A 23,097-nucleotide genomic window follows, 5' to 3' on the forward strand; every position below is an offset into this window, starting at 1 on the left:
TTCAGTGCATGTTATAGCCACATAAATGCCATTATTGTTGTCTCTGTTAAGCTTTTTACAAAAAAAAGTTACTGATACTTTCCTCCTGTTTGTTTTTCCCCCTTCCAACACTGGGTTTCACATCAGAGCTAGCCATTGGAGCACAGCATGGCAGAGAAGTAGATGCCTGGCAAGGGTGTCCTTTGGATACTCTGCAAGAATGGCACTTACAAGAGTGGCCCGTCTTTCACCCTGCTTTCCCAAGCACCTAAAAAGTAAAGGCCTCTAGTTAATCTGCTGGAAAACTCTTCCCCACTCGATGTTCCTCCTCTTCTGTGCCAGCCTCTGACCAGGTGCCAGCTGCCTGCCGTGTTTTATCACAGAGATCAGCGCAGTTTCTTTGTTGCAGCTGAGTTCGAAGTCCCTTTTTCTGCGTTCCCTTTCAAAGCCAGGAACCGACTTTCTTCTGAATAATTTAGACGTTTTCGTTTAAGGCTCTCCATCTGAATTATTGATCATTCTTGTCTGATGAAAGATTAAATATAGCCAGGGAATACTACTGGTTTCTATCAGATCTCATGCACATAAGTTGGAAGAAATGGATTTAAAGGATACTGGTTAAGACTTAACCATTAAGTAGCTTAAGCCCTAAATTTCATATGCCTTATAATTACGGGGAATGTTCTGTGGGGATGTTCTTTGATTTCTGAACACCTAAACACCTATATTTTCAATTCCCTTTGCTACCAAGAGCTTCTTTTTTTAAAAAAAAGGAGCAATGCAAATGAGGTATGCATTGTCAGCTAGCTTTGCACAGAGCACCAAAGACTTGAACCTCATGCTTCAGTCGCTATGTGCGACCTCTGGTTGGTTTTTTTTTTTTTTTTTCCCTCGCTCTGTGCTACTTCGTCCCCAGCTTGGGTCTAGACTCCAACCTCTGTGCTGTGGGTGTTCCAGTTAATGTAATTACGGATATTAACATGCACGCAAGGAAGCAGCCGTGCTGATGGAGTCAGCTGCGTTTGAAACAAATAGGAGGGAAAAAGAAAGGCTGCGGAGGGGAAAGAACAAACTTGTTAAGAGAAGAATTAATTTCAAGCAGCAGAGTTTTACAGACGGCTCTGTTTTCAAGTAAAGTATTCAGCTGTTCCCAAAAGAACGGCTGCTTCTCAGACCCAGATTTTCATTTCTGCACCTCCCGCATGCAGTGTGACTGACACCCTGGCCCCTTCATCTCTATGGTAACAATACCACAGAGATTTGGACAAGCTGCAGAGATCGCATGAACAGCTGGAGGGAAGTATGATAGGCAAATGTAGGAGTCAGCAAGGATCTCGTAGTGTGGTGAGGTCATGGACAGAGGTTACAGCCTGTCAAGTGCCTTAAAAGCACTATAAAAAGTGAAGAGGCAGATGTGTGATGTTCAAGTGCTACCAATCAATCCAAACCATATAAAAAAATAAAAATAAAAAATGACCCTGGATGAAATGGGAACAACTTTAAAGGACTTCACTATGAAGTGCTTCATGTTACATTAGTTCTTCTCCCCAAAATGCAACAAGTTGGTCAGTCCACCAGCGTCCCACAGTGCTATGCTTCTCACCCCTCCTGCCACTGTGAGCTGATCTCTCTGTGACTTGCTCCCAGCTCCACTGCCTTCAGTAGTTCTCGGGAAAGTAGCACCATGTGGGACTCCAGCCCCTTTGATCCATCTACACCAGGGAGCAGGACATGCGCTGCCTTGTCACTCAACCCCCAAGGACCCTCCCCTCCATGGGGACACAGGGTGCCTGGCTTCATAGAGCAAGGCAGGTTTCAGGACACATTCAAGGCTTCTGCCCCTCCTTTTGCCTTCCTTGAGTTCACACTTCACGCTGATTTTTAGAAAGCAGTTTGTTTCCGGGCATAGAGCAGGCAGTATTTGAGTGCACGTGAAACGGAGGAGCCCTCCTGAAATGAAACGGATCAGCCTTGCAACAGAAAGAAGCCCCAAATAGATGCTCGGATGTTCCCACTCGGCTGTCCTCAAAAGCCTCCAGGGTATCACGACCAACAAGCAAGCTTGCAACCCAGCTCACTAGCCCTGTAACTATTCAGTTGCCCAACAGCATGAGCTCCAGCACGTTTGAAGCACTTCAGCTGGGAAGGGACTGTACACTTGTACAGATGTGCTCCAAACTAGGACTGCTTCACTTTAGAGTGAGTTGAAGGGCTTCACATGTATGTCTGTCCATATCCTCAGTAGGGGAAAGAGTGGGCTAGTTGATTGAGTCTCTCTGGGCCTGTCAACACAAAAGTGGAAAATAGGGGTTCTTATTAAGCATTTACTCTTTCTTCTGTGTCCTGTGGATGTGGCAACTTAGTCTGATTTTGTACATCACAATTTCTGTGAAAACGTATTAAAGGTACAAAATAAATCTGCCTGCCCTTTGCTCTGTGTAGTAATAGAGAAAAAATCTGACGTAAAAAAAAGTCACTGTTCCCCAGGAAAATGTCCATTTTCCAGAGCTGCATAAATAACCCCTCTGTTATTGTGCCGCTGAGTAAAAGGTAAGCAAAGCCCCCCACTGGCTTTGTGTGACCATTAGCTCTGCACTTCTATCTCTGTCTTTATTTGACAGAGCTGGAGGAGATAACAAGCTCATACATAATTGAATGCACCCAGTAAAAAAGAAGGCGAGTTGTTGCAGTAACATGGCAAGTGGGTGTATGCTGCAGAGACTGACACTACGTGGAAAGACAAGAGAAGAGCCATGACTTGTTTTCTTTTCCTTTTCACTCTTGATTGCAGTAAATGGATCTCCTGCGACGATCACCATAGAAACGTGCGAGGAAGCCACTGATTGGACCACTACCATTGGAGGTACAGTCCATGGAAACCACCTGATGCAGTGCAGACCATTTCTCTTGTGCCTTCTGCGTGGACAACCTGTATTTGAAAAGGGTGTAGGGAGCGGTTAGGAGAGGAACAAAGGTTAAGTAGGAAAACACAATTTCATCCTGGCTCAGTAAAGCAGCACTACATGCTGGTGGTTCATGTATAGCTTTCTTGCCTATATCTCTGATTCAGCGAAGTTAGGGGACATTGTGGAGGTTGGTGTGTGGCATCTGGATTGAGCCAAACACCTCCCTGTCAACAGCTGTGTCAGAGTGCCTGGTCATTCAGGCTGGTGGGGGTCCAAGACAGGGAGACCTGATACTAGCTACATTACTGCCTTGTGCACTATTGGCCACAGGAACTGGCATGTCTTAACCACAGTAATTTGATAGCTCAGGGTGAATCTTTGACCTTGACCCAGTTGCTTGTGGGAGGTAGGAAGGTTTCCTAAGGGAAGCTCTGCCTCTGTCCTTCCTGCGTATTACTGTGACTTGCTTTGAAGCCTGAGCTGGGAGAGGAGACTAGCATTCTTCTGTGGCTTCATTGCCTTTGTGGCGGGCCAGAAGGGGGCGCACCTACGTTGAGCCGCCCACCTCCCTGTGCCCGCCCACCTTCCAGACTCCGAATGCCTCCCTAGGGGTGCCTTATGCTTGGCCGACCCCTCTCCCGGAGCACACTCGCTAGTCTGGGGGTAACGTCGCCACCACCACCCCGAGAAGGGACTGTCTCGGCCCTGTGTCCTCGGGGAAACACAGGCCTAATAGTCCGACAGGTGTTTGACCCGGTACAGGCACTTGGGGCACTTCCCCAAATCAGGGGGCAAAAAGTAAAGTCTCCCTTAGTCCGCAGACCTAAGGGGTCTCTTAGGCATAATTTAGACCCACCCCTCAATAAGTCTCCCACACCAGTCAAAAAGGAGAACTTTATTGATTACAGGGGGTAGGGTAAACTAGGGTACAGGGTTGAGCAATTTCTTAGAAATCCTAAAGATCAAACAGTGTGGCTGTGGTAGCCTTTTGATTACGCATCTGTGTTACTGCCAGCTAGATATCTAATCCGATTGAGTAGCTTCCTCACAAGCATCTTCCAGAGGTCTCCAGTTTCCCCCCTGGAGTCTTGGGGTGAGAGAGAGCTAGGTCCAGATGGTAAGGCTTCTCTGTCTCCCCTGCTTGGCTGCTGCTTCACCTCATGGCCGAAGAGAGCCAGCCTCCTCCCCCACAACCTATACAGCCCCTGTGACCTCATTCACCTGGTCCCGTGGAGGTCGGCCCCAGCTGGCTGTCAGCCAACCAATTTGAAATACATCACCTGTTACCGGGCAGATTCCAGCTCCCCAGGTAGATGCCCCCCACCCAGGTGATTGATGCAAGTCACGTAGGCAGAGGGAGCAGGTTCCCCCTCCCTCAGGACTGCAGCCAGCTCAGGTCACCTAAAGAGACAGGCTGAGGTGTGAATCCTCCGTGCTGGCCCATCTAATCACAGAGTCACAGGGCAGAGATTTTGGGGAGAAACAAGGTGGCTTTCTGCCATAGCCTTGTTAGTCCTCTGTGCTGTGGTGGATGGGGGGAGGATAAGCAAAGATGTGTCTTCTCGTGAAGCTCTGCAGTGAAGCACTTTTTCCTACCCTTGCCACTTTCACAGGGTGTTTGTTCCAGGTGTGTTTTGCCCCTGTCCCATTTACCCTGGGTTCTGCCTCTGCCCCCACCAAGGCAAAGTCTAGATGGATCACCATTTTCTAAAAGGAGTTGTAGATGCATAACCCACTCATGATGTGTCAGTTAGCAAAACTTCCTACCACCTGTTCCTAGTGCTTTAATGTTCTCCCTTCTTGCTTCCTGCACCCGTAGATGACACATTTGCTTTCTGGCGAGGCCTGAAGGATGCAGGCCTGCTGGAAGAAGTCATCCAAGAGTTTCAGCAGGAGCTTGTGGAGAACATGAAAGGCTTACAGCAGCGAGTCCAGGATCCTCCCTTGCAGCTCAGCGGTAAGACTGTGGTTGCAGGAGCTAGTAAGTGGCGTGTTTATGTCTATTATCATTGTTGCATCCACTTTGTTGGCATCCCCTTTTAAGTTTTACACACAGAGTCAGTTCTATGTGGAAATAATTGGTCCCATTGCTATCTGCACCTTAGTGGTGCAAAGCAGCATTGCAGCCAACTTCCTTGGAAACTGCAATCTGATCTGTAGAAAAAAATAAAAGAATGTTTCCAGCAGCTGACAAACCAGTTCCCACCAGTCTTGCCATTTAAATGCATGCTGCTAACAAGAACTGGTTTTTGCAGTTCAATTGCCATGCATGCTGGGTAAGCATGCATATGGTTACTGAATATAGAAGCAGTAATTTAATGTTTACTTCTAGATACTTTATAAAACACCAGCATTTGGGACCAAATGCCACTGCCAGCTCTTCTGTCGTCCTTAGTCTTTTCAGTTTCTCTCCTGGTGTGCTACCTGGCATGGCTTTTGTTATATGCCTCAGTGGGAGAAGACACCTTTTCCTGCCCCGTGATGAAAACTCCTTAGAAGTTATGGGCTTCCTTTTTTTTCAGAAATTTCTATGGAAAGTCATCTGGATAACAGACATTCTTAACCAGAAAAAGATTTATTAAAAACAAGAGAAAATAGATCTAGATCTGCATTTTTCATAAATTTAAACTATAGAAGACTTTCTTAGCTTATTTTTCCCCTCTGTAACAAAGTCTCTCTCATGTATCTTGTGAACACAGTGTTGTTTTCTGACCACTCTTAGGCAAGTGTTATCCAGAGATCAACCGACTATTTTGTCTGGAGACCTCTCTTAACAATCTGTATTTGTGGGGAAAGGACTGTCTTTTCCTAATTACCTTTTGGCACATTGCCATCTCCTTCCTGCCTCATCATTTTAAATGTAAATGTTAAATGTAAATGTTAATGAATTCCGGAGCTGGGACTGCTTGTGTTATCCTGAAAAAGATTTTGGCAATGTTAGTGTTACGTATTTGTGTTTTACCAGGAAGAAGTTCAATCGTGTCTGTAGCGAATGATAGTTTCCTCAAAGCTTTATGTCTGCCTTTCATGTTTTTAAGATGCAGTCTTACTCAACAACATTGTCCAGAACTTTGGCATGCTGGACCTTGTAAAGAAAGTTCTGGCTAGCCACAAATGCCAGATGGACCGCTCAAGAGAACAGTACACACGGGATTTAGCAGGTATGCTCCAAGGGCATTCCAACATCTTAGTCCTGTGATATCTAGTGCTCCCGCACTGCATTTCTGTAGGAGAACATAGATTTCTTCCTAAAGCCAAACAATGCACTCTAAAGAGGTCTGGAATAGTGCTAAGAGACCGGTTAACCTGTTTTGCTTGTACTCCAGGGGTTGCAAGGATATCAGAAACAGGGCACTGGCCACTGGGAGACTTGTGCTAGGCCACGGCTGGTAGGTGCTCTCTTAACCCTTGTCCCCATCTCTGTTTTCAGCTCTGGAGCAGCAGTGTGACGAGCACCGCAAGCGGGCGAAGGAGCTAAAGCACAAATCACAGCACCTCAACAACGTGCTGATGACTCTGACACCAGTCTCTGTCCCTGCACCTTTGAAACGCCCCCGGCTGACGAGGGCCACGTCGGGGCCAGCTGCCATAACTTCGCAAGTCCTGTCCCAGTCTGCCCAAATCGCTGTTGCCCCAGGAGTGCCAATTTCTCAGCTTGCCAGCCTTCCTCTCAGCAAAGTGGTGTCTGCCCTTCCGACATCTATGCTTGGGAAAAGCACATCTCAGACTTCTGCAGTCGGCTGCCCTGCCTCGCCCCTGTTGGGGGGATACACTGTACTGGCCTCGGCAGGCTCTAGCTTCCCCAACGCTGTGGAGATCCATCCCGACGCTTCCAACCTGACTGTCCTCAGCACAGCCGCCATACAGGATGGCAGCACTGTGGTAAAAGTGGTGAGCCCTTTCCAGTTGCTCACCTTACCGGGACTAGGCACTGCCATACAGAACGTAACACAAATGGCTCCCGGTGGGAGCACAATTGTGACGGTGCCGTCTAGTGCGGTTGAGGGTGCAGCAGCATCGGACGAACACACCACAACAATTGAGGTGACCACAGTGGCAGAAGAATCAGAGCAGAAATGAAAGGGGAACTCACCTGGAGAGACTGTTTCTGTGACATACTCTGGGTGAAGCTGCCTTTTTCTGTCTGTATTGAGAGAAGAAGAAGCAGTGTAAAGAGGGCACAGGGAAATGAGACTTGGAGAACGGCTAATATTGGTAATAACAAGGTGCGATCAGAGGGAGGACCCCCCCACCCAAAAAAAAAAAAAAAGGATGAAAAGGGAAGGATGAGAATTGCGTTGTTCTGGTTTAAGTTAAAAAAGTTCCTCCCCTGCTTTTCAGGAATACATTATTCCATGCCTCACTCATGAGCATGGGATTGTCTCCAGACATCCTGGAGCAGAGAGGGTTAGAGGAACAAGGATGGGCAGGGCCACAGCACAGGGCAACGAACAGGAAGTAGCAAAGGTTAAGGAAATACCGGCTGTTGAGCAGGTGAGTACTAGGTGTAGCTCCAGAAGCTGATGGCTGGCGGCCAAGGTGTATTTCTGGGGTCTGGCATCATTCAATGACTGCCCGAGTCCCAGGAAGCATCTGCTACTGCTCCTTCCTAGGAGAGGGCAGGCTGGGAGGTTGGTGTCTGGGCAGAGGGCCAGTACAGGGTGCGCAGCTGAGTTCAGTGGATGGTTACTACTAAGAGGTGCATGGCAGTGAAGTGAAAGCAGCCTTGGACATGGGGAGATCCTCTAATGTACAGCAGTCACAGGGGTGATGCAGGTGACCCTTGTTGTTGGTTTCTGCACATGACATTGGACTGGGACAGTTTAAAATGCCATATGTCAGTATTGCCTGATGGGAAGCCTCCTCACTGTGATTAAGATGCTGGGTTCCCGCATCTGATCGTAGGGGTGGAGGATGGAGGGTGGCTAAAAGGGTTTGATTCCATCCTGGGATGAGAGAAATCCACAGATGTGAAAAGTCTGTAACCTCTGAGGATTAAGGTCCATGTCCGTTTGCTCCCACAATCTGTACTTTCGGTTTGGGTTTGGTTTTTGTTTTGTTTGCTTTCTCTTAAAGCCAATCTTGCAGCTGTCTGGGTTGCGAAGGGGGTATAGCAAGAAGGTTCAGACTGCTGAACCTGCAGAGATGCTCATTAAACAGCAGCACTAAAAGGTGTTTCAACTTCCTCCATTTCAGCAGGGTGTGAACGCTGAAACCTAAATGTCATCACGTCCACGCTGATCCTCTGCTCAGAAGCGTCCAGCCACGAGCCTTACTGATGTGGCTGCATGCTGTTGTCCTTTCCCATTGTGTTGGAAAGATGCTTTGTGGCTGCAAGATTTGAGAGGTGCCATTAGAATATGCAGTTCTTGAATAGTCTTTTGATTATTCAGTTCACTCGAGTCTTGCTACTGTCCTCAATTTAAAAAAAAATGCGTACATAAGGAGCTGTTTTCACCATCTCCAGCAAAAAGGGTTGAAGCGTGGGTTTTCTACAAGCTCAGTTTGCCGGTGGCAGCAGCAGCAACAGGTCACTTTAATAACCTAATAAATATTTTTTTGAAAGAGTGCCGTCAGCGTATTGCATTTCCTAATCCGTGTCTGGTCGATGCATCTCGTATTTACGTACAAGACTAGGCCAAAGCACGGCCATGATTCTGATTTAAAGAAGCTCTTCCCTTACTCCCCTTGCTTCTTGCATACTTTGCAAAGAAACACAGCAGATTCTTCCAAAATTTGGGGCAGATTGTGTTGTTTCATGCCCTAGTCTGGGATGCTGTTTCCCTCTGCCCCTGTAACGATGATCTGTGAACCTCTGGTGGTCTGTGATGTTTGGCCAGATTTCTGCAGCTGGTCCCTGAGCCGCAGGAGCCCTGCACACCCCAACAGGGTTCTCGGGAAGAAGTTTAGGTGAACATACTAATCTAGAGATTTGGAGGGTTTGTCTCGTTCACGTGGCCTGAAAAGTGAGAGGACTGACTGAGGTCAAAGGTTCTTTCCTTGAAGTGAGCACAGACTTGATGCTGGCTAAGTTCGGGGGAGCATTGCTTAAGGCTTGGGTAGGAAGTTAGGTGGGAATGAAGTGTCTTTTGTTTGTGATCCCAGCCTCCTAGGAAGGCGTGAAAGGGTGGCAGCTCCATTGATTTGGGTGGGGGAAGCTGAACTTCCCCAGGCTGCTCTGTGCTCTGTAGACCAACCTGGAATTCCTTATGCCAGACCCCACCCAGCAAGGAGTGAAGGGGCATTACCTGCCATTTCTTCTAAAGGTTTGTTGTCAGATGACAAAATTAACTGTCATCTGGATTATAGAAGGACAGAGGTTTTGTTTTTGCATTTTTTTTTTTTTAAACTCTGCATTTGCTGGAGAGGAGGATGAAAATATACAGCTTCCCTGGGACTGGAACAAGCTCCTCCAGAAATGCGAATTGTAGCACTGATATCGCTAGGCTTGTGAACAGAGAAGTTTTGCCTCAGACTTTTTGCTAATGACATTCAGGGGCTTTTCTTTGCTCTTCACCCCAGGATGTGGGACGTGTTTATGACACAATCGTGGATAGCTGGCCAGCCGGCATGAATGGGAAGGAGTGTCCTCCCTAGATCTTTCATTCTCCTTATCCGGCCTCCCCATCCTGTCTGGGGTGCTGCTGTAGCAGAGTTTCTACACTGGGAGGAGCTGGAATGCATTTCTGTTAGAGAAGAGGAAGAAATTAAGGGAGGGTTTAGCACCTGGAGACAAACTGAGACAAAAGGCTTCAGTGACTGAATAGGCCTGTGTGCATGTGCATCCATGCGTGCCAGGGCAATCCAGTAGAGACAAGAAACAGAGATGACACACCCAGTTGGATGCTGTGTGCAAGTTCTCTAAGTACAGCACACTAGCTCTTGACCTCTTCTCATTGCAACACACCCCAGGACTGTGGATCTTATACACTCACAGAAAATGAGGGTGGGAAGGGACCTCAGGAGGTTGCATCTAGTCCAACCCCCTGCTCCGAGCAGGATCAGCCCCAATTAGATCATCCCAGCCAAGGCTTTGTCTAGCCAGGTCTTAAAAACCTCTGAGGAAGGAGACTCCACAACCTCTCTGGGCAGCCTGTTCTAGTGTTTCGCTGCCCTCCTAGTGAGAGAGTTTTTCCTAATATCCAACCTCAACTTTCCTTGCTGCAACCTGAGCCCATTGCTCCTTGTCTTGTCATCTGTCCCCACTGAGACCAGCCCAGCTCTGTCCTCTTTGTAGCCCCCCTGCGGGGAGCTGAAGGCTGTTGTTCAATCCCCCTCTGTCTTCTCTTCTCTAGACTTAATAAGCCCAGTTCCCTCAGCTTCTCCTGCCCCCAGCCCCAAACCATTTTCATTGCCCTCCGTCGGCTCTCCCCAATTTGTCCGCATCCTTTCTGCAGCGGGGGGCCCAAAACTGGACACAGGACTCCAGAGGTGGCCTCCCCCGTGCTGAATAGAGGGGAAGAATCACTTCCCTCGATCTGCTGCCTCCTACCCGTGCAGCCCAGGATGCTGTTAGCTTTGCACAAGGGCGCACCGCTGGCTCCTATCCAGCTTACTGTCCCCTGTCCCCTCAGGTCCTTTTCTGCAGAGCTGTTGCCCAGCCAGTTGGCCCCCAGCCTGTCCCGGTGCCCGGGATTGCTCCGTCCTAAGTGCAGGACGCTTCTTTTTGAACCTCATGAAGTGTCTTTTGGTCCAGTCCTCCAATTTGTTGAGGTCTCTCTGAATCCTAGCCCGACCCTCCAGCATATCCATTACTTGCCTCCAAGCTTGGTGTCCTCTGTAGACTTGCTGAGGGTGCACTCGGTGCCATCTTCCAGGTCGTTGATGAAGACATTGAACAAAACCGGCCCCAGGACCGACCCCTGGGGCACTGCACTTGATACCGGCTGCCAACTAGACATCAAGCCATTGGCTACTGCCCTCTGAGCCCCGATGATCCAGTCGGTTTTCTGTCCACTTTACAGTCCATTCATCCAACCCATTCTTCCTTAGCTTACTTGTGAGAATGGTGTGGGAGACCAAAAGCCTTGCTAAAATCAAGGTATATCACGTTCACTGCTCTCCCTGCATCCACAGAGCCAGTCGTCTCATCATTCCCTGGTTCCTCCTCTTTCCCTTTCTTAAAGATGGGCACTAGATTTCCCCTTATTTAAAAAAAAGGGAGAAGGAGCATCTTGTCTAGCTTGGAGCCAGCATCCCTGTTTGTTGAGAGCAGCAGCCCCCAAGTGAGAAATATGTTTGTGCTTCTGCCAACAGGGAAGGAAGAGATTGTTCAGCAGCCTCATGGAGATGCTAACCAAGCCCGGCTGTGCCTCCGGACACCGTTGGTGCTACCAAGGGAGGCTGCCACGCCACGCCGCTGTGTGAAAAACACCAGACCGTGTGCTGCGCAATGGTTACTCCGGGACTCGGCAGTGCCGTTCCCTTCTCTCTCTGGCTCTGCAGCACCTGTCTAGAACATGACGAGACGGAGACAGAAAGGGCATTAAAAACAGCGCAGGATTTGAAGCGGAGATTGTTTCAGACCCGAATCAGCATCTCTGTTGGATGCTCTCAAACCAGCGATACTCAGACCGCAGTGTGAAAGGTGTTTGCTGAATGCACTGGGTTTCTCTTTCCTGCAGTCACAATTTCTGCAGCTCTCTGTCAATGTTAACTCATGTACACAGCTTTTTCTTTCTAGCTGGAGCCTTTCCAATAACTTACCTGCAGGGAGATATGCTGTAGGCTTTTTGGGTAAATGCTCAGCTACTCGGGGCTGAGCACCACTGCTCTAAACTGATCTGAGGCCAGGCACCGGCTGCTCCAAGAACCCTCCTCGGAGCCTTGCAGTGATACCCGGCGTGAGCCAGGGAGCTTTGTCACGAGGCCTGTCCTGCCCGCCTTCCCCTGCTCCATTATGCAGAGGAGCCAGTGCCGTCTCAAGTCTGCTTCTTGGCACGTGCTCGGGGCTGCGCTGCCAGCATGCGGGCCCTTGGGCTCACCACAGCAGTCGCCCTCGTTTGATTTGCTGCACTGTGCCTGCTTGAAAGCGTGCCAGCTGGCCACCCCTGCGCCGCCCAGCTGAGAGTTTCCTCTTTGAGAATTGTTACGTAGCAATTCGAACTACTGACGTTCTTAGAGGAAGGAAATTGTATTTTCTGACTGCTACTGTTAGTTCTTAATTGCTCTTCATCAAAAATAAAACTAGTGGAATTATGATGATGATAAAAAAACCCCAGAAGAGTCACCTGTCAAAGGCCTTAATATTTTTCAGGTAGAGTTGCCAATTTTGATATCGTCATAGCCACACTAGAAATAGAGTACTGCATCATAGGCTCAGGATATCTTTCTATGTTTGTATAGCATTAAGCAAATTGGGACCCTGATCCTAACTGAGGCCTTTGGGTGATGCTGCAGTGGAAATGATAAATGCATGAAAACAATAGGTGCAAGCATTCTAGAGGAAAAACTTTGTGAAGTGTCTGGCTAGCTATTGATCATGGGAGGGAATGGCCACGTGGTCCTTAGAGCTGTGGGATATTTTGTAAAAGGGATTTTTGTTTAGTGATGTTAAGGGAACCGCTGTCCTCTTCCTAGAGGCTTTTGCTGTTGTCGATACCACCCGTGTAAGACAGACACGGAGCACTATGCTGCCGTTAGTACCTGGGCGGGCCAGTTCAGGGAGAGCCGTGTCTCCGTGAGCTGCAACAGGTTTGGATTGCTCGGTAGACGCGAGAGAGAGAGAGAAGGGCACAAAAGCAAAGTTATACCAAATCCTGCTATCGGTTTGGACTGGTGGAGGCGGATTGGCTACCAGCCACGTGGGACTTTTGTCACAGGGATTCCTCTTGCTGTGTCCTTCTGATGCGACACCCCAAGTTGGGAGCCACACTTCCGCCTCCCTGCCTTCTCTCTTGGCACCTGCCAGTCCATCCATTTGTGATCCAGGAGCTACTTGGACAACTCCAGTAAAGGAAATGGTTGGTGCATGCCAGAGCTGCAAGTCACTAGCTATCAAATATTTTTGGGTGTGGTGCTAGCACAAGGAGATCTCGGGGCTCTGCCCTTTCACTGCCTTCACTACTTCCTTTAAGGCAGGCAGACAGAGGTGTGTGCTTCCCTTTGCTGACACCATTTTGGGCCCTGCCTCCTGGGCCTGGCGTGTTTGCGACTACCGTGGAGTGAAGTCAGGTTTTGTTTTGAACATGTTCAGAAGTCACGTTGCTTTACACCCCCTGAGTGCCCTGAATCTGACACGTGGACGGGGCCGGGCAAGCGGGTCACGCCAGGCAGGCTGCTGGTTGGCAGCAGTCAACACAATCTGTCTTCTGCTTTCCTCCCTGCAACTTCCAACCCACATCGCACAGAGATAAGTGGAAAGGCCCTCGTCGGAGTCAGTGGGCACTGGCTCAGGCTCTTGTTTCCTGTGCCGGGTCCTGCGCTTCCACTGCAATTGAGACCGGCTCGATGGACTGGTGGGTACCAAGAGAGAAGGCAAGGAGGTGGAAGTGTGGCTTCCAGCTTGGGATGTCACATTAGGTGGATACGCCAAGAGGAATCCCTGTGACAAATGTCCCATGTGGCTGGTAGCCAATGTGCCTCCACCAGTCCAAACCGCAAGTAGGATTTGGTATAAACTTTGCTTTTGTGGACTTGTCTCTCTGTGTTTACTGAGCAATCCAAACCTGTTGCATACCCAGGCTCTCCTTGGACTTGCTCTCTCGGGTACGAATGGCAGCGTAGTTGTGCCAGTTCAGACCTCAGCTTGCACTAGTTGCCAGGGAATTTGCCTCCATGTGTTAGCAACCTCTGGCGAGCTCCAGGCTGCTGTGGCTGCCCCCTTATCAGCACTTGACCTAGTTAACTGGAAGAGCTCTTCCAGTTTCCAGCTAACTGGATGCTGCAACGACTTTGGGCAGCAGTGGAAATATACCCTGGGAAACACCAGTGGTCCCATACAGGAGGTCTGTGCCCTTCTCTGAGTAACTGCGGGTACTTCACTGCTGGGAAGAGGCCCAGATGTCCACAAGAGGCTGAATCTGTAGCATGAAACTGTTCAGAAAAGACTGTTGGTTGTCTTCGGACCACCAGTCATTCATGTTTCTTGAGAAAGCTAGACCTGGGTTGGAGATGAGTATCCCCTGGGGTGGTGACCGAACTGACCGCTGGAGGTGGCAAGGCTACTAGCAGCAGGTTAACAATACAACTGAGGCATAAAGCAATGGCACAATTCCCTGTGCCAGTGAAAGGGCTTGTAATGTTCTCCAGAGGAAACTAAAAACATTGAACTTGGATCCTGGCAGGTAAGGGAACAGGAAATGCTTTCCATCTAGATCTCTAATTACAAAGATGGGCTGTTTTCCGTGGGGCCTGGAGACACAGTCTGTTCCAGACCCCAAAATAGTAATGGCTCATTTGGTAGATTTAAAAGGAGACTGTCTTCTTCCCCTCCAGCTTTTGGGTAAAAATGCAACAGCGCTGAGATGAGGCAGTGCTGTCCTGTTTCCAGGAGAGAAGGTGAGAGAGGCCGGTGCCTTGTCCAGCGTCGAACAGGGGGGCTCTGCTCGCTGGCCTCTGAAGCATCCAGCCGATGTCCTCAACACTGAATCACCCTCTCCAATTGCTCATAATAATTAACAGCCGATGCAATGAGTCACTGCTCGCAGCACAATTAAACTGCTCCTCGTGTCCTTCCGGTGAAGACCTGCCTGTTTATTAAGCAACAGAATTTAATTAACGGCGCTGATAAGCTGACCCGGATGTTCGACACTGAACGTACGACGTGTGTGGTGGCAGGTGCGCTTGGACGCGTGCGGGGATCCAGCGGTGGGACCCGAGAAGGCGCGGCACGGTGGCCGAACGCAGGTGGCTAGAGGCGCGGTAAAGAGGAACTCCAAAGTCTAACTGTTCGCACCACTCCTTCGTAGCATGATACGTGCTGGTCCTGCTACCCCGGCAGCGTCTGGCTGCCAGCACGTGGTTCGAGTGGGAGAGGGCTGATCTGTTGCTCCCTCTCTAAAGGGATCTGTTTTGGTTTCCTTCTTAAGACTCTTTGAGTTTCTGTTTGCTTTTCCTGAGACCCAAGGGACCAGACTCTACCTATGCAGACGGAGACCAGCTGCACGTCCTGGACCGACTGCTGACATCGCATAGTCCTGGCTTTCTCCTCCAGGAAGGAAGATGGTTGTGCACGGGTTCAGTTAGTTCAGTAAAGCACTCGAGTCCCTGTGACGTTACAGGAGCGTCCCGTGTTTTCCCGAACGAGGCTCAAACACTGCTCCGAAATGCAACCTGAGTCTTGCGCAGGGAAGAAGTAAGGGATTTCAAAATGCTTCCTGTTTTCTCAGCCTCTTCACAGCAGTCATTTGGTTTGCATACGTGCTAGAGGCCGTGTATCCGGTTCTGTTGCTGTCTTGTTTGTGCCGGGGATGCCGACGATCCAGAGAAACAACGGGGTCTGTTGGGTAGGCGAGAGTTTGAGATCAGGGCAGTGGGATGTGATGCTCTTGCTAGGTTTCCCTCTCAGTCTCCTCACTGTCCGATTTACGAGCATGTAGCGTAGGCTGGTCGACACGGGGAGCTTACTTTGGATTGAAGGAAGCTGTGAATTCGAAGTGGAATTGCTCTTCCTGCCTGAAGCCCTGTGCAAAAGTACTAGCTTAATCCACTTCCCCATTTAATTGAATGTCTCTTGGAAGCGGGTTCAGCTCATTTGGTAGGAGATGCCCTTGATCTGAAATAAGAGCATCCACACGAACACAGGTTAGCTATCCTGGAACAGCAATTGCTGGGGAAACTCCCTGGGCAGACAAAGCCCTAGGTCTTACCAGAGAGGGTTTCCCTTATAGCCACAGGCCCAGCTATGTAGGTTGCCTCATTTGAGCAGACTTCACTGCAGGGAGCTGGAGCAAGTTGCCAGGTTCGCAAAGCAGATTTGCAGTCTCCTGGGTGTCCGTCCAGCTGCGGCCTGGGCGGCTCTCGGGCACTGACGTCCTTCCCAGGCCCTCGGGAGTTCCCCTTCTGGTCCCCGCTTTATGGCCCAGGCGCCGGAGAAGCCTCCCGACAAGCAGTTATATAAGAGCCTGAGAACATGCTGTTGACTCGATCAAAGGCCTGTTTGTTTCTTTGATAACACAGAAATTGAGACTCATGAGTTTCATGTCTCACGCTGACGTCAGCAGGAGCTTTAGGAGGTGAAAGGGCCAGGGGAGGCCCCAAATCAGCATCGTTAGCCATCAAAGGGCATCTTCTGCTGGTACAGACGGCCAGGTCTCAGGAGAGGTGGAGGTTGCTTTTTTGGGGAATATCCACCTAATCCTGCATCCTGTCCCAGGGCTTTCTTTCTTCCGGGAGGAAAATCCTTGCAGCAGCAAGTCCTGCCACCAGCAGCAGGCCTGCTCCCCTTCCTGTGGCCGGTCCTGGCTCCTTCGGGCAGCACACGGTACCGGCTGAAGGGCAGCGCGTGACCAGCTGAGCAAGCCCGGGGCCGCTCACCCCTCCTCCCGGGGCCGGAGGTGACCGGCAGAGCAGCGGGGCAGCCACAGCTGCACAACGTGTACTTGTCAGGAGGAGAAATGGAAACTGAAACTCAGACCTTTTTGGCTAAAAATACCAAGTGGCAGATTCTCTCCTCCCTCTGTGCTGCTGACATGCTGACTCACAATCCTGCCTGCTCTCAGGATTCGTCTCCCTCATGCCAAGGTTTCAGTCAAGCTCTCCAAGGCGAAGTCCTGTGTGAGCACTTGGCCTCTTCATCACCATGGTCCGTAGGGAATCCACACTTGGCCAAACCTGGAGGAGACGCCTCAACCCCTGGATCTGCCTTACTTCTCTCTCCGGTTGGGTGATGTCTACAGAGCAGCTCTTGGGGTGGAGGCTAAGGCAATGGGATCAAAGCCAGTGTTCAAAAAAGAAGCCGTCTCCCCACATCCTCCCCCATGAATGTGACACTGGTTTCAAGATCATGAGTGTTTTTAAAAATAGTGAAAACCGGGGGGGGTTGTATGCGTCTTCTGGGGTTTTGGAATCGGGACTCGTGGTAGAGGTGATATCTTCTATTAGACCAACTAGGTTTGCAAAAAACTGTCTTTAGCTGCAAGCTTCTGGGCACAAGCACCCTTCTTCAGGCATAGGAGAAATGATTGTAAATGTTCTTCTGGGGTTTTGTGCCTTTACAGATCATTTTTTTAATTCACTTTTTTCTGTGGCAAGGAAGACTGGGAACTTCTTAATTCAAAGGAAGCTGAGCGTTGTATTTTTCTGTCCAGGAGACCAGAGGAAACGGAAGAGTACGCAGCACTCTAATGATTTTACTGTCCAGTGCAGGGCATCCGCTACAAACACCGCTGAGATTTGCAGCTCCTCGAGATGCCCCTGGCCGCAGAAAACGGGCATGTCTTACCTGCACGAGAGCAGTGACCTGGGGCAGGCCATAGATCTTTAGCACAGGGTTTTACACTCTTGGTTTCCTACTGCAGGGGCAGCTTCAGCTCCAGTTGTTTGACCTTTGATAGACTTACGTTTCCTTCTCTGCATTGCTTCCTGCTGCTCTATCAGCGCTCCAGCACCCCTCCTTCTGCTTTCTGCCAGAGTTCATTGCTTTCAGCATTCGGGGCCTCTCCCTTCCGCTCTCCTCTACCCTTGACGAGGTGCCTCGTCACTCAGCGTGGCCAGTTCTCGCTCTGTCTGGGTCAGGGGTTGGCAGCATTTTTGGGCAGGGTGCTAAAGACACTGGCAACTTGAACTTGTAAGATGTTGGCATGCCAAGGGCAGATGGCAGGGGAGCCACGAGGGGCGCGATCCTTGTTGTGGCCAGGTAGCCCCAGCCCCTTCTCCACCATCCGCACAGAGGCCAAGCAAGATGCCTTCGAGCGCCACCCTGGCGCCCGTGCTGGGGGTTGCCTACCCCTGCTCTAGGTTGATGAGCAGCTGGGACTGTATTTGGAGCACTGTGTGTCTTCCCTGTCTCTGGTTCCTCCATTCAAACCAAGTTTTCTCACTACTTTTTTTTTTTTTTGGTTTTGTGCTGTTCTCTCCCCCTTTAGCAGGCTGATCCTTCTCAGGCGCCCTGCTGTTGTGGTTCAGCGGTAGACTCTGTGTCTGCTACATGGGAGACCTGGGTTTGATGCTCGGATGCCATCAAGGCTCCAGACTCAGTCTGGCCTTTGGACTCTGCCTCCGTGGGCCGAAGGGGGATGGCGGGTCTGGGCAGCCTTCGCTCCTGCCTAGGCTTATGCAGCCAAGGTCCCGGTGACCTCTTGCGCATACACCATGATCCAGAAGGATTCTCGGTCACCTACTACTACTTTCTCAGTTTTATCATTACACGGGCAATGCAAATGTCAAGGCTGCTGCTAACATCTGCTTCCTGGTACGTCCTGTTCTCCTGCCTCTCGAACAGACGACCTGCAGCTTGACTCGGTCAGTGGTGGAGCTTATTTCCCTCCCGCCGTCTCCTCTGGCACGTTCCCCACGCCCGGCGTGCAGGATTAGCACATCACCTGACGGTTAAAAGGCCGCAGAAACCTTCCTGGGCTAGCGGAGGGGAGGTCTCTAGCGCTGGAAGGGAGAGCAGAGGTGCGCTCAGAGTTTTGCTGGCAATATAGCGCACAGCAAAATCTGCTCGGCCTCCGGCGGCAGTGGGGGTCGAGTGCCTTAAGTAGCTGTCAGACGAATGCCAGCAGCCACGTGCTCACTTGATTAATAGTTTCTGCCCGGACTACAGAGCAATGGAAGCAGCCGGGGGTAGTTGCGCCGAGCCCCAGAAAGGCATAGCCGGCATGCTCCTGTCCTTCGAAGTGGGGCCTTTCCCGGAGAAACGAATTGGACCTGGAACGGCTCGTGGTTCGAATGGCCGCCGGAGCCACCCACGGGCTCGCACTGTACCGGCAAACCTGGCACCCGACTCGGCAGCTCTGCGGTTTGGTGGCTGGTTTCCAGCCCGCTGCTCTTCCTGCCCTGTGGCGGCCACATCCTATTTTCCTTTTAATGTTGTTGTCGCAAATGAGGAAGTTGTGTCTCGGCTCATGGCACGCTGGAAGCAGTTGTGCTCCTCGGGCCTCGCCGCCCGGCGCTGCGTGCTGGAGCACAGCGCTGCTGGTCGGGCACCTTCAGGTACCTGGTGGGCCTGGTGCACGGGTCAGCGGTCAAGACCTGTCCCTCGCACAGCTTCGGCCAAGATCGAGTGGGGCATCCGAACCCCGAGACCTCCAGGCTTGGGCCTGCGCGGAGGATGCCTGCCGGGGGTTTGGGAGCAGGGCGAGAGCCTGGGACGGGGGGCGCTTGCCGGTTGTAGCGCCGTACGCCGGGTTTAGAACGACTGAGTTCTGCCCGCTCAATCAAAGCGGTTTTGAAATGACTGAGTCGTGCTCAGGGGATGATTTGGAACTGATTTGGCTAATTTGACCTGGAACATGAAATGTAGTAGTAATACTAATAATTAATAAAAGAGCAGCCTCTGCCCTGGTAAATGCCTTCCAGTCCCTTTGTTCCCGAGCCTCCGTTTGCCACGGCTGTTCAGGGATGCACCCTTCCCTCTCTGCTACCAAAGCAATCTCATCAAATTTTCTCCGGCCCAAAGCTCCCCCGTCTGCCTCCGCTTACGGACAGCCATGGCGGGGAGCGAGGGCAACTGGCCGCGCTGCAGTCGGTGGAAGTTGCACCGTGGCCATCTCAGTGGTTTACTGCTCTGGCTCGGCTTCGCTTATCCGAGACAGCTGTGAGGGATCACCTGATGCACTTCCCTGAGCATCTTCCTTCGCAAAGCAGTTAAGTGCTCGGCCTCCCCTGGGCCCTCCGCGAGGCGCCTTTGTCTGAGTGCCTGGGAGGGGAGAGGAGGCTGGGGCTGGAAGCCCCCCGCCCTGCGGCACATGTGGAAACCTCCTCCCCCTGCCTCCTGCCAGCCCCTCCGCAAACCTATTGTCAAGCAAAGGGCAGCGCTCAAAGTGAAGCTCTGAGCCCGGGGGAGACTCTGGTGTTTTCTAACCCAGAGATTGCGCGCTGGGAGCAGGGAGCTGGAAGTTGTACCTTGTTGGCGGACCGTGTTGCTGGGTAAACGCGCCCCCAGGTCTGGGGTGGTGGCTGAGGCGGTGTGGGTCCAGGGGCGCGGGCAGACCGACGCGATCTCCCTCATCAGACCGACGAAGGAGTCGGGGAGGAGCCCTCTGCAAGCTTTCGGGCACGACCTCTTTTACCTAGCGCTGGCTTGCGCCTAGCTCTCCCCCGGCCTCGCACCCCGCGCCGGCGCTGCGTGTGCGCGGCCGGCCGCTGCCTCCCGCCCGGGCCCTCGCCTCCCCGCGGCTGCCGGAGGGCGGCCGTGCCCGGAACACGTCCCCGGCTGCCGGCGGCCGCGGCCCGAGCCCCCGCGCGATGGTAGCGGAAAGGAAAGCGGGCGCTCCCGGGGCGGCGGCGGCTCCGGGGAGCGGCTGCGGGCCCGGGCCCGGCCGGTGCTCGGCGCGGCTCCTCCCGGGGGCGGCCCGGCAGCGGCGTGATGCAATTTCCGCGAAACCTGCCATAGGTTTGCCAGCCGCGGCCCCAGAAACGAAACCGACCGCGGCTTTATAGGGCGGCGCGGCGCGGCGCGGGGAGCGGACCCGCAGGCGGCGGCGAGGTAGGGCCGGGGCCGGGGCCGGGGCCGGGGCCGGGGCCGGGGGCCGGCGGCGGGGGGCGAGGGCCGAGGGCCGAGGGCCGGCCCGGCGGGGCGGCCTTGCCGTGCGGCCGGGCCCGCCGCTCGCCGAGGGGTTCCGGGTGCCCGCGGCTCGCCCAGCGGCCCCTCCGGCGCCGGGGCACCTAGCCGCTTTCCTCGCACGGCCCGGGCCGGTGCTGGCCGCCCGCGCGAGAGGGAGCCACGAACCTGTTTGCTCTTTGACCCTGCCCTGCCTCTCCCCTTCGCGACCAGGTTTGAAATAAGAAAGAGTGCTCGGCGCTGTACAGAGAGCAAACCGGCGGCCCCTGCTTTGCCGTCCGCAGCGGGGCTGGCGGGCGGCGGAGGAGCAGCGGTCTCCACCCCGAGCAGCTGGCAGCAGACGCCTCGGGGTCCCTGTCTTGTCGCCCTCCCCCCTGCTGGCGTGCGCCTCGGGCCGGGGGCGCTTGCGGCAGGACGCGGTGGGCAGGGAGGCCTGGCGCTGGCCTGCGCCGCGGGGGCTCGTGCCCGGAGCCGGGTGGCAGTCGGGGCCAGAAGCAGCGTCGCGCCGAGGGGAGAGGCCGCGTCCGGCGGGCTCGCCTGCCGTGCCCGTGTATTGGGGTGGGAGGAAGATGCAGGCTCGCAGACGGGACCCCGGGGGCACATCTAGTGCAACCCCTGCTCCCAGCAGGACCAGCCCCGACTGCGTCGTCCCAGCCCAGGCTTTGTCCAGCCGGGGCTTCAACACCTCCAAGGATGGAGGCTGCACCGCCGCTCTGGGCGACTCGTTCCCGTGCTCGTAGTGAGAGACTTCTTCCTGATATCTAACCTCAACTTCCCTTGCTGCAGCTTGAGATAGTCGCTCCTTGCCCTGTCAACTGTCACCCAGCGAAGTAGGGCTGGAGGGGACGTCAGCAGATCTCCTCCAGTCCAGCCGCCTGCTCGGGGCAGGGACGTCCCATCTCTTTCCGGCCTCTCCAGCTAATCCTGCCAGGACTGAGGCCCCCTCGTAGCTTGAGGCTGGCTGTCGGGGGGACCGTTTCTCTCGCTTCTTGCCGCTGAAGCCCCTGATTCTTGCCCCATCCCTGGTGCACGCACAGCCCAGCATACCAGCCCTTTTGGCATGGTGAGCCCCGGAGCTGGTCCCCATCGGAGGAGGGCCTGGCTGCGTTTCGAGCAGCACATTTCATCATCTCTGTCATTTATTAATCGAAGCAAAACCCGACTGTGAAGGCACTGGTCCAGGTTCTCTTCCCAGCCGTCCCCTTGCAGCTGGTTGGAGCCGGGGCGCGACCAAGAGCAGAATCCAGCCCTCGCGTCCGATCTGTACATGTTTGCGAGCGTGCAGGGCTTTGCTTGCTTTAAGGAAATGCATGTATTTCTACCTAGCAGCTTTGCCCAGAGAAGCCTCCGCTAGGCTGGGGCTGCGGTAGACGAGTCCCCAGTGTGTTCGGCTTGTAACAGGGATGTTCTTATTAGCATTTATTTTTTGGAAGAGCAGCACACAAAGTAGCTGAGAGGCCGCTGAGTGTTGCACCTTGAGCTCCAGGCTCGGCTCGGCCGCAGGGGCAGGGCAGTGCGTAAAAGGAGTCGCGGAGAAGGGACGTGGCCCCTGTGAGACGTACGCCTGGATCCAAACGTGGCAGTGCGTGCAGGGTGATGTTATCAGGATCGAAGTCGCGCCAGGGCAGGCTGGGTCAGAGGTGGTGTTAGAGACTCGGCACCATCGCGCAGCGCCGGTCCTCCGCATCGCGTCCTGCCCGTGTCTCGGGGTCCTCTGCACGGCAAAGCGCGCTTCCCAGGGAAGGCCTCGGGGGCCAGAGGTGATGCCCCAAGTACCCAACGCCGCGGGGCGTTCGCGGGATTGTTTCTCTATCAATAGGTGAAGCCATTGAGGAGCCCCCCGGGCAGGGATGAGCGAGCTGAGCCGCTCCCAGGCCCGGCCTGTGTCAATATTGCATTATCTTTGCTTGGCCATTAGCACGTGGGCAGGCGTTAGGTGGCGTGTCTGCTGCCCTGGGGCCTTGCTGTTGCTCCACAGAGGAAAGATTTCCCCTGCAGCCACAGAGACCTTTGTCCCCCACAGATCTGAGTTTTCTTGTCTCCTTTTCTGTTATTATTTTCTAGCATTGTTTTTGCTGGATTTTCACCAGTCAGGGGGTAACGCAGGGCCAGAATAAACCCTGCTTCCCCCCGGGGGTCCACTCGCTCTTGCATCGCAGCATCTAATCCCCAGGGTCCCGGGTGGGGACAACTTGAATTAAGAGTCAAGCCGGGCAGGTATCCAGGTTGTAGCCGTATTGCTCTAGAGGAAAAGGCAATCTGGACTCACAGTAGAGGGGGGATCTTTTATGAGACCAACAAGATTTTTCCAAAAAAAAAAAATTAATTTTTTTTGCAAAAATCTTGTTGGTCTCATAAAAGATCCCCCCGCTACTACGAGTCCTGATCAGCCTAGCTTGGGCAGGCCTCGCTGTGCCTGGAGCCAAAGAGAAACCACACGCCGTTGCCTTGAACTTCTCTCCAGATCTGTTTCCTCAAGTCAGGCTTGGCCGGGTGAGATTTCCTTCAGCGCGAGGATGTTTCGAAATGCGGTAACCAAAAAAAAAA

At 52.7% G+C, this 23,097-nt stretch overlaps 2 protein-coding genes and 1 long non-coding RNA gene across 11 annotated transcripts in view; 2 read left to right on the top strand and 1 right to left on the bottom strand.

The window, feature by feature from the left end:
• GMEB2 (glucocorticoid modulatory element binding protein 2) overlaps positions 1-6,979 on the top strand; it is a 32,744-nt gene extending 25,765 nt beyond the window's left edge. For 5 of the 6 annotated variants that reach the window (XM_090064419.1, XM_090064414.1, XM_090064417.1 and 2 more), the window contains 4 exons: positions 2,771-2,842; positions 4,705-4,866; positions 5,924-6,046; positions 6,316-6,979. In XM_090064419.1, coding sequence (XP_089920545.1) covers positions 2,771-2,842; positions 4,705-4,866; positions 5,924-6,046; positions 6,316-6,965 — 1,007 coding nt within the window. In that variant the 3' untranslated portion in view covers positions 6,966-6,979. The remainder of the gene's footprint in view (positions 1-2,770; positions 2,843-4,704; positions 4,867-5,923; positions 6,047-6,315) is intronic. The other variant, XM_090064413.1, reaches the window with a different exon arrangement.
• On the bottom strand, positions 8-20,313 carry LOC149856831 (uncharacterized). Of its 3 annotated transcripts, none has more exons than XR_016444411.1 (3): positions 19,893-20,313; positions 6,979-11,337; positions 8-2,908 (listed from the first exon to the last, which is right to left on the bottom strand). It is a non-coding gene; the product is annotated as an uncharacterized LOC149856831 (long non-coding RNA). The 3 variants fall into 3 exon arrangements; XR_016444412.1 differs by lacking the exon at positions 19,893-20,313 and having other exon boundaries at positions 12-2,908; positions 6,979-9,571; positions 10,645-10,780; XR_016444410.1 differs by having other exon boundaries at positions 13-2,908; positions 6,979-9,571; positions 19,893-20,306.
• A 44-nt stretch (positions 20,314-20,357) lies between these two features.
• The window catches only part of HELZ2 (helicase with zinc finger 2), a 28,288-nt gene continuing 25,548 nt past the window's right edge, over positions 20,358-23,097 (top strand). For both annotated transcript variants that reach the window (XM_090064411.1, XM_090064412.1), the window contains exon 1: positions 20,358-20,475. The gene's annotated coding sequence lies outside the window, so the exon portion shown is untranslated. The remainder of the gene's footprint in view (positions 20,476-23,097) is intronic.

The sequence above is a fragment of the Crocodylus siamensis genome, chromosome 10 (assembly GCF_052110815.1).
Source record: "Crocodylus siamensis isolate JL-2025a chromosome 10, ASM5211081v1, whole genome shotgun sequence".
NCBI classification, from domain to species: Eukaryota; Metazoa; Chordata; order Crocodylia; family Crocodylidae; genus Crocodylus; species Crocodylus siamensis.